The following is a 10883-nucleotide window of genomic DNA, read 5'->3' as shown; positions in this document are numbered from 1 at the left end:
GTAGGTTATTATTTAGTCTATGAGACTAACATATTTTGCAAGGCAAGAAGAGCACAAAAAGTCTCGGATACACAGTACCTGAGGCGCCTTCCAAAAGATGGAAGGCGCCTTCAAATAGTGGAAGGCGTCTTGACACTGTTCATAGAAGGTGCCTTCAATGTATGGAAGGCGACTTCTGCAAGATAAGAATCAGACCTCGTCGTGGATAAGAGCTAATTTGTTCAGGATCAAATTTGTCGAGTTGGAGGCGCCTTCAACAACCTTTATAAGGGCTTCTCGACCTAAACTTCTATAACAACTTCTATATAAACTTCTACGCGTCCATTTGAGGTTTTGATTGCTCCGATTTTCTGCTATGACTCTGCTATGACTCTATTGCACTCGACTATTGCCGAGGAGCTGACCGACACATAGCCTAAGCTGACAATCTTTAAAGGTGTTGGGTAACGAACTTGTAATTTGTGTACTTAATTATTTGCAAAAGGACAAGTACAGTGTGTTGCACTTGTTCCATTTTTTTGTGTACTCGATTCTTTTTTCTGAAGGTATCGGAAAAGATTTTTTAGTAAATTACTTATCGATAGGTCCACAGGACCTGAGTCTTGGAATAGAAGTCGTCGAAGACTTTGAAGCAAATAAACCGACCGAATTTACGTATTTGTTTGCTTGTTCTTTTACTTCGCTTTCTAACTTCCTTTTTCCGTTGCATACTTTGCTTTTAAATTTGAAAAGGAAAGATAAAATTTTTAAAATCATGTGATTCACTATCTCTTACATGCGACTCGATCCAACAAAGGATGCTTTTAGGCATCCGCTTGTAGCTTTCTGATGATCTTCAAAAACAGAAATTTATAGTCGGAGAATCATAATCAGTTGCCTAACCACTTAAAACAGCTACTTATTGTTGCCTGATATTAATTATTTTGCAATTGGATGGGAATTTCTTGTGTTCTATATTTTTTTTTTCTTTCTTTCAGAGGAATCAATTTGGTGATAGTAAAAGCTAATTGACAATACGATGGTACAAAGAGACAGAAGAACTATACGGTCAACAAAGTATCAAGCCAACAAATACAGTAGGAGGTTTTAAGCAACAACTTGTATTATCCAATTCATACTTAATTACTCAAGACTGATTCCATAATCAAGCCTTGTCCTGTTTTTGCTTCTCCTCCTCATTGCTTTCCTTCTTCGAGAGGACCCGGCCGTCGGTGCCGGCGAGCAGACCGTACTTGTCCTTCCTGGTGTAGATGGTGCACTCGAAGCCGAGCGTGACGGCGATCACTCGCTGTATGTAGTTGGCGACTTCGATGGGCGACTTGCCGCCGGCGCAGGTGAACTCCCTCGGCAGCTGGTTCAGGAACGTGATCTCGTAGACGGGCCTCGGGTTCATGAAGAAGAAGTAAGGATCGAATAGCTTCCAGCCCCTGGCGCTGGTGCCGTGGAACATGCTCTGCTTGGTGTTGATGGCCACGGGGACGATGCGGTCGGTGAGCTCGGCGAAGAGGGCGCTGAAGCGAAGCAGGAAGGGCTCGCGGCAGGTGGTGCCCTCGGGGCAGATCACCAGGTCCCCCTCCTCCAGCACCCGCCGGATGTAGGCGGCGTCCTTGTCGCGCTCCCGCGTCAGCGCCACGGTCTTGATGGGCGCGGTTAGCTCCGAGAACTTGCTGATGCTGTAGGTGACGCAGCTGATCTTTCGGCGCAGGGCGACGGCGGTGACCACCGGGTCCAGCATCGTGCGGTGGTTGCAGACGAAGAGCACGCCCGGGTGACCCTTCTTGGGCGGCGGCGGCGGTGTGCCCTTCACCACCAGTTTGATGCCCATGAGGCGGTAGTTGTGGAAGACGATGCGCTCCGGCAGGGGAAGGTTGATGTAGACGCGCAGGAGGGAGAGGAGGAAGCCGAAGGGAATCCACAGGAATGTGACCAGCGCCACCATCGGCTCCGGCTTGTGGACGAACCGGCCGTCGTGGAGGATCACCCGGTTCAGTAGTTGGTTCTTCGGAACCGGCTTCTGTTTGCTGTGCGGCACCATGTACGCTTCCTTAAAAAAAAAAAACAATACAAAGTAAAATTATTAATTTAACCTTGATTTAATTAATATCTACATTAAAAAAAAAGTAATTATCCAATCGATCAAGTCAGTTCAAAAGATATTTTTTTAAAAAAAAACTGAGTTCGTGAGGAATATAATCAGACCTTGCAAATGGACATGAAATCGAAATCGGTCTCGCGGTCGCCAATGCCGACGTCCGGCGAGGCCTCTCCGAACTCTCTCTCGACCGCCTTCCTTTTGAGGTCGGCGATGAGTACGCCGGGGTTCTTGACGAAGCCGGTGGCGCGGCCGGACTTGGTAACCTCCAGCTCCGTCCCCAGCACGGCGTCGGCCCCGAGGAACCCCCGCACGAAGGGCTCCACCATCACGGTGGGGTTGGCGGTGACGACGCAGCGCCGGCCGCCGCAGGCGTTGAAGACGCGCCACGTCTCCGGGTGGACGTCGGCAGCGTAGAAGCGCGGGAGGACGGAGCGCGCCACCATCTCGATGTCGCGCAGCCTGAGGCGCGCGAAGGCGATGAACACGAGGGTCTTGATGGCGAGGGACTCGGACAGGAACACGTAGGTGAGGTAGACGAAGGGGACGGAGAGGAGGAGGAGGAGGCCGCGGAGGAGACTGCCGGCCTCCACCGCCACCAGCATGAAGTAAGGGAAGGCGCTGCGCGAGAGAAGCAGGGTGCCGTCGAGATCGGCGGCGACTGAATGGCCGGACCGCCCCTGGGAGCTGCATTGCTCTATGGACTTGAAGCGAGAGGATCCCATGGCGATCAGTTCAATCTCCGGCGACCTGAATGGACTCAAAGGTGGCGAGAGGAGGAGGAGGAGAAGGAAGAGTTTATAGAGACGCAGTAGGAGCGAACTGTGTCCGATCTCGTTTGGTTTCTTCCTCAATTGTGGCGGCAGAAGTAACAGTAGTAGCCGCGGCACTGCGTAGGAATACTTCACTGATTACCGAGTCATTCATTTAATACATCCCTGTTCTTTTACCGGAAGAGCGGCAAGTCATTCGTTTCGTATAGGAAGGACACAAATGGAACGCACCTATCTCGATCTTCTCCATTGTGGCCAACTGGCCATGCATCCTGTCGTTATTTTTCTTACTTTGCGAGAATGCATTAAGTCGCAACGACTCAACCCATGAGAAAAGGGGAAGGGAAAGTAGATGCAGAGATTCATTTTTACCTATTTATTTATTACTCCACATGCTTCCCACTGACTCGGTCTCCTTTGGCATTGGACGACCATCCACGTACTTGTTCAATACTCCAAGTTAATTACTTCCAGTTACAATCAACCGCCCATGCAACGCTCTAAACATTGTGGGCAGGTGAAAAATATATAAACAAATCATATTGGTTCCAGGTAAAACACTGACTAAAGCAGTGGCTGTTAGACACGGCTCCTTTGTTTGTTCGGTGGGTGACCAGAATCACGATATACAGACAAAAAGTAAGTACGAAAAGTTCAGGCTAATTCACTGATCGCAACACGCATAGAATGTGTTGGAAGAAATACTAGAATTTGAACAAATGCAATTAAATTCCCAGAAAACCAACCAAACTTAACCACAATTTGGGTAGTGGTAGTAATAATAATAATAAATAAATAAATAAAGGAAAATGATGGTTGTCACGAGTTAACCAAAAAACTCGGCCACTAAATGCGAGGGGGACCCAGAACAAGAACGAATTATAAAACTTGCGATAATGGCGGTTAGGTGAGGCGGCTATGACATTTATTGTAAACAACTGCATGTATGGTCCAGTAAAACAACCGCCATTTAATGCATGCACATTATCAAAATAAAATGAAGGGATCATGAACGTACGCCTTCAGGCAAGCAAGACGAGACAAGATGAAATGTGAAATGAGATGGTTCCAACGAGATGAAAACCCAATTCTGTGGATCTACCTCACCTGCACGTATGAATATATTGCTTTAGCGCTGTGCATGGTCCTCTCAGCAAATTGATATACATCATTTACATGATAGAAAAGAAAAGAAAGCCGCCAGTAGGGGTATATTCGGATGATAGATTTATTAGATTGGACATAGGTCGTTCGGGGATAATATCACCTTGAATATGCCCTCCCATTTAGGATGTCATTGTGTACCATGATTTTCTGTTTATATCTCACTATAGATCGATGATATTTGATTACAAAATAGAACTTAATATAAATCAAACAGATATAAATATGTTTAATTTAATAATCTATTGAATTATCCGCGGTTCCTTCCTCAGCAGTTGGCTTCTACATAGACGGTTGATTGCATTTGACTGTTGAATTTATCATACGAACCTAATTTCTAGAGATTTTTTTATAACAACATCAATTATCAATTGATTGACTCATTAAACCAATTCAATTTAATCTATTTAATTAAATTTTAAAATTTAAAATAAAGAACATCAGTCAACCCTATCACCAGGGGCGGATCTACATTAGGACATGATTTTTTTTAATAACATATTTTTATAGAGGGTTTTTTAATATTTTATTAGTATATATATTATTTTACCCCAATTTATAATATATGTATAGTTGGTCTAATGGTAAATTTTATTTTTATTTTAACACACCTCTTGAGTTCGAATCTTTGTAGGACTGAATTTTAATTTTTTTTCTCCTTTATTTTTCATATTTTAACAAATACACATTATGTATTTTGAAAGTTTGGAGAGGTCATTATTATATAATACATTTAATAATTAAATTCATCACTTAGTATACGACCTCTCCAAACCTAAAATCCTAGATCTACCCCTGTGTGTCACTGAATTATTCATTTGTAAATATCAGTCAATCTGAAACAGGTATCAGATTGACCAAATTCGAGTCGACTTTGGTTAAATTTTAAAGTTTGATTGATATATTATTTGGGCATCAATTAGGTCAAGATTAATCGGATACTTAACTATTGATCAATATGTAAGTCGGCAAGAGGAAAGCCAAATGGATCACGACAGACTAGACATTTAGTGTTCAAAAGTCTAACATGAAGTTAGCATGAGGTGAGAACTCCAAGTGGGTCACAGTTGGCCAGATATTTGATGATTGAAAGTCTAACAAGGAGTTGATAAGGGCGAAGTTCAAGTGAGTCATGGAGAACCAGAAACTTGACAATGAGGGAAGTCCTAACAGGTCATGGTTGACTGGATGTTAGGTGTTCTTGTCCGAAAGCGGAGAAGATGACAAGCTGGGGATGTGGCTGAAAGTTTGACGAGGTGAAGACTCCACGTGGTTCGACAACACAACAACATTAGTGTCGGGCTGGTAAGGGTTTCCCAATGTTGGCCCTCCGACGCTCAAGTCAGTTTCCGATGATGTAGAGAATAGTAGAAAATTGTGGCTAAAGTGTGTAGAATAACGAAGTTGTGCATAGCTTTTCCTGTAGATGGGAACCCCCTTTTATAGTGCTACTATAGTGTCTGTGCACACATCTCAAAGCATGCACACATTTTTCTAAGTGTCTTATGAAAAGATAAGTTAAAAAATGTCCCTGACACATTTCCTTAAGCGAGCATGCATATTTCTAATGTAACAGTCTAGAAGCTTCTACCGTACGATTTGCTTGAGGAACATGTTCTATTGTTAGTGACACAAACCTACAAAAGACTATGAGGAGATATACGGGTGGGTCCCACTGTTTGTCGATCGGTGGATGCTCGGCTAGGACACGCTCACTTAGCTGTGTTGCACTGAGTACTCTCCCTTTACTTATCTTTCTCGTTGTGGAAGGGCTGTCTTTCATTCCGACGGACACGCCTCTTGCTTGGCAGGGATGGCGACGGGGGGTGTATTGCCTGTTTGTCTCTTAACCTCGAGTTATCCATTTGGCCATGCTCGTCCGCTCGAACATGCCATCCGCTCAGCCGTAACTGGCCCACTCGACCGACTTTGACTCCTTCCTTGACTTTGACTTTCCCATCAGTCGGTTTTCTTTGCTTTGACCTATCTTTGGTGGGATCCCTCTTCATCACCGCATCACAAACCTTCCTCTCAAGTCTAGTCGAAGGAAGCTACAAGTCCGACTGACTAGACAATTAGTGTGGCCTAGCCTTTCGGGTGTCCTAGGGTTTAGAGCCATCGTTCTGCTGTGATGTTTACTACTCCAGGTTTTATAGTCGTCGCTCGACAATATCATGGCTGTTTTTTGCTTTGCTTTGATCTCTTCTCCAACCGCTCAACCCACGTAGTGCCTTTTAATTATCGCTGACATCACCATAATTTCTCGAAAGTCGTTCAAATCCCCCCATTAATGCAAAGCACGCTTGGCTACGTCCTATAATCATACTTTCTGCCTCCTCGTTAATGCCACCTGTAACCAAATGTCATGTGTTGCCCTTGCATGTCGCCGCATGCGTGACGTGACAAGCGATTGTTTGGATTTGATGTGACGGTTGCCTTTTCGAATTTGACGGTCATGATAAAGCTTCGTTTTCTAAAGCCCTCGATGGGATGGTTAGGGTCAATCGTCCACAGGGTTTTTAAACCCTTAACCTTTTTCTTTCACGTTATTGCCTTCTTCGTCTTCGTCTTCATTGCCTCCCTACTTTCTTTTCTCTATTCATTGCCGATGATATCTTTTTCTCTAGTAAGTCTCTTCTCTTTTCTTCCTTTCAACCTTCGCTTTCTATCCTTTATTCGGCGGCAGTTTCTCCTTCCCCACCTTGGCTGTCCTCGGGCCGTGGTACATCTCCACCGAGTCTAAATTTAATAGGTATGAGGTCGACCAAATGAAACTCATCTATCGCTCCCTTGATGGTTATCAAATCGTCATTCCCTCTGCATACGATCGCCCTCACATGCCTCTATGTTCGTTTTGCCCTTTTTCAAAGACTAATTTTACGCTGGCCTTTAATTTCCTATCCATCCTTTTTTCTCTAAAATTTGCACATACTTTCACATTCCCATCCCATGCATCAGTTAGTACCTAATTTCTTTAGACTATTCTGCAGGGTTGTGGTACTATTCCGTCTGTACTGAATTCCTTTTGTGTATCATATTTTTTATTACTTCTATTACTCGAAACTTTCTCAGCCGAGTACCTTCCTCTTCTAAGCCTAAGTGGGGGCTGTGTATTTTGACAAAATGCCCTCCTCCAATAAACACTAGAAGGAGCATTATTTCTATGTTCATTTGCCCATTCGGCCTGCCTTTCTGATCGACTGGCAAATTGAACTGTCGAAGCCTCCCCCACTCCGGAGGCATCGAAGAGCGCTGGCCTACCTTGAAACAGTTGCGATTATGGTCAGTCAGAAATACCATATATACAGGTTGCTCTTAGAGGGAGTCTTGTATGTGTTCGGGTTGAGCCCTATCCGAACACGGCTATTCGTCCCTCTAGGTATACCCTTTTTCTTCCGGTCATCTTTGAATCTAACTAACTTCTATTTCTTTTTTATAGATCGAATCATGATCCATGCGTTGTTGAGCGGCAAGTGTAGAAGATTTGATGCATACATTAATGCCAAAGGAGTGGTCGAGCTGGAGAGTCATGGCCTGTTGCCTGTCGAACACTCCGACGAGCTGACAGGTGAGGCAAAGGGAAGCTGGGTGGCGGCTAGCGACGCAGTGGTCACCACTGGCGATCTTCCTCCCAAGCACCTCTACATGGTGCTAATCACCGTTCCGTCCGAATCGACCATGTTGGGCGAACCTTTGATCCAACACTGCAAGCGACACCGAGTGAAATCATCTTCCCGTTCAACTACCTTGGCTCTTCAGGTGTGCGCTCCAGTACCAGCTTCCTAACCTTCTTCCGAGTGAGAGGAATCCTCCACTTCTGTGAATCCTGAGAGAGAGGCTGCGCTGCCAACTTCTCCTTCCAATCAGACCCCCTCGCTATCCGCATTACTGTCCAGGATAATAATCGTGTCGTCGGTCGCCTATTTTCCACCTCCACCGACTAGCGTAGAAGCGCTCCTATCCATTATTCGCTCCTCCCTAATGCCCAAATCTAAGAGCCCGGCTACTTCGGCGCCTTTAACTCTGAGCGACGATAGACACTTCAAGGCTATCCTCCGTTTGCCGATCGACTACTGGCACCAACCAGACGACACCATTCCACGCTCCCCACAACATCAAATTACCATACAAATCAATGTTGTCAAAACTGTTTCGTGCACCGTTTCATTTTTCTTATTGAAACGATATATTTCGGTACTGGCTTGTTTCAGTGCACTATTTCAGAGTACACCGTTATAACTAAAATATCCATAATTATGATCCATACACACAAAATACACATATTTTTCATACATTCCATTGATAATAATATTTAACAACGCTACTTATATTATTCATACATTTCACACAATAATGTTTATATTGTTCATGCATTCCACATAGTAGTAATATTATCTAAGCATTTATAAAAGCTACTAATTGTTAAAAGTTCAATATGTAGACAAATAAGCTACTAATCATCATCAAATACATAAATAGAAGGATCAAAATCTCGTATAGGTGCAATATCATCATCTCCTTCATTATCATCTTCATCATTAAAATTAGGAGCTTCTTCATCATCATCCAAGCTCAATGAAGCAAATGGTGCATCAACCATCTCCCAACTCAAATCTTCTCCATCAAGAAGGCTGGGTTCTTCACTTATCCAATCTTCTAACAAGTCAATATTATCAAGACTAATTGGATCCAAAGAGCTCTTTGTCTTACTTAAATTCCTATAGTTAAAACATTGGCATACTAAATAAACCAATTTTAAATATAAATTGACAAATAAATAGTGAGAATATCATTTCACCTTTCTCGAAGCTTGAGATTATAACGAACAAATACCAAGTCATTTAGCCTTTTATGATCAAGTCTATTTCGTTTCTTAGAATGAATGAACTCAAAAACGCTCCAATTTTTTTCGCATCCAGTGGCACTACAACATTGGCTAAGAACTCGAATAGCAAACTTTTGAAGCTCCGAAGCATCATTACCAAATTGAGCCCACCATGCAACTAATAAAAGCATAAAACATAAATTCAATTTAAAGTAGTTCATGAAACATGTACAATCTATATAGTTATGTAAGACTAACATAATAAATGAAATATTGCTATTATACCTGGATTTAACTTCTCACGTTGACGAATAGCTATAGACAAGCCAAAGTCCCCAGTTGAGGTCTTGTACTCTTCAAGTTGTGCACTAATTTTATCTTGAACATCATCATCAGGAACAAGCCTAGTAATTGTTGTAAGCAATCCTCGAGCAACCTCTTTTTGTTTTGTGAATGATGGACTGAAATAAATTGCAGGATTAAGAAAGCAACCAGCTGCATGCAATGGACTATGAAGTTGTTTATCCCATCTTGCATCAATCACCCTAATGTAAGGGCCATATTGTGTAATCTTATTCCTCAACCTTACTTTAATTGTTTCTTTAGCTTTTTCCATTGCCTCAAACAGATATCCCATTGCTGGTTTTTCCTCACTGTCCACCAATCGAAGAACTCGCACCAAAGGTTTGGTGACCTTAATTATATACTGACATTGCACCCAATACTCTTTGTCTTGCAAAATAATTGCAATTATTTCTTTCCCAACACTACCTTTAGCATAGTTTGATCCCACCCATTTATCACAAGTGAACATTTGGCGAAGTTCTTTCTTATATTTAATCAAACATTGAAGACTCAAAAAGTGAGTTGCAAATCTTGTAATACCAGGACGACATAAATCTCTACCATTAGTGAAATCCTTTCTCATCAAAGATAGAACCCAAGCATGATTATATATAAACTTTGTAATTTTGCTTGATTTCTTAATGGTCTCATCAATTAAAGGAAAATATCTAGCATCTGAAATATTCTCCAACATCAAATCAATACAATGTGCAGCACAAGGTGACCAAAAGAAAGTCCCATACCTTTGTTGTAATTGTTGGGATCGTTCGTACTCGGCTAGAGAGGGGGGTGTGAATAGCCGCCCCAAATCGCTCGTTTTTCTTCCTACAATTCGTTAGCGCAGCGGAAAAACAAACAAGGAAACGAAAACAAGAAGATCAAACCTCAATGCGTCGATGTAACGAGGTTCGGAGATTAGGGCTCCTACTCCTCGGCGTGTCCGTAAGGTGGACGAGTCCAGTCAATCCGTCGGTGGATGAGTCCCCGGAGAACCGGCTAATACAATATACTCCTTCTGGGTGGAGAAACCTCGCCACAATATTCTTGCAACAGCAAGAAAGGAATACAACAAGAAATACAAGAAGACAAGAACAATGAATGTAAAAACACAGGTTTTCTTGCCTCCTCGCCGACTGGATTTCGTTGAAGCAGCAGCTCCTCAGAACACCTACAACAGCAGGATATCCCAGTCGAGAAGCTCACGCGAAGCTTGCGAAGAAGAGCTCAACAAAGCTCAAGCACCGTAACGCCTGGGCCAGAAAGAGAAGAGAAGAAGAAGAAGTTGTCGCGCAGCGGCCCTCGACCCCTTTATACCTGCGAAGAAGACGGCGAAGAAACTAGCCGCTTGCGTAGCAGCTAGAACCTGATCGGTCTACGGACCGATCAGCTATCGGCCGATCGGTCCCCGCACCGATCGGTTACTCGTGTAACCTTCATGCGTTCGACGGTCGATGCGTGGACCGATCTCTACCGCGATCGGTCCACGGACCGATCCCAACTCGCGCTGCTCGCGACATCCGTCTCTGATCGGTCCCGACCGATCAGGACATCCGTCGGTCGACCCGTGGACCGATCGGCACCGCCTCTTTTCGCCTCATGCCGCTGCGATCGGTCACGGCCGATCGATAACCAATCGAAGAGTTTGTTGATCGATATCGATCGGTCACCGACCGATCGAGCAAAC

The 10883-nt window shown here is 43.7% G+C and overlaps 2 protein-coding genes across 2 annotated transcripts; both read right to left on the bottom strand.

Annotated features, from left to right (window-relative positions):
* Nucleotides 1-1030: 1030 nt before the first annotated feature.
* On the bottom strand, nucleotides 1031-2970 carry LOC121984268 (glycerol-3-phosphate 2-O-acyltransferase 6-like). Its single transcript, XM_042537120.1, has 2 exons — nucleotides 2200-2970; nucleotides 1031-2044 (listed from the first exon to the last, which is right to left on the bottom strand). Exons 1-2 carry the CDS (start codon nucleotides 2815-2817, stop codon nucleotides 1145-1147), a joined length of 1518 nt encoding a protein of 505 aa, XP_042393054.1. The 5' UTR covers nucleotides 2818-2970; the 3' UTR covers nucleotides 1031-1144.
* A 5512-nt stretch (nucleotides 2971-8482) lies between these two features.
* Nucleotides 8483-9668, bottom strand: LOC121986579. Its single transcript, XM_042540540.1, has 3 exons — nucleotides 9140-9668; nucleotides 8828-9032; nucleotides 8483-8747 (listed from the first exon to the last, which is right to left on the bottom strand). The coding sequence occupies exons 1-3, from the start codon at nucleotides 9666-9668 to the stop codon at nucleotides 8483-8485; spliced, it is 999 nt and encodes a 332-aa protein (XP_042396474.1).
* Between the last annotated feature and the right edge of the window lie 1215 nt (nucleotides 9669-10883).

The sequence above is a fragment of the Zingiber officinale genome, chromosome 5B, assembly GCF_018446385.1.
Source record: "Zingiber officinale cultivar Zhangliang chromosome 5B, Zo_v1.1, whole genome shotgun sequence".
Taxonomy (NCBI): domain Eukaryota; kingdom Viridiplantae; phylum Streptophyta; class Magnoliopsida; order Zingiberales; family Zingiberaceae; genus Zingiber; species Zingiber officinale.
Note: the sequence above shows the minus strand (reverse complement) of the source record. Positions and strands in the feature narration are given on the sequence as shown.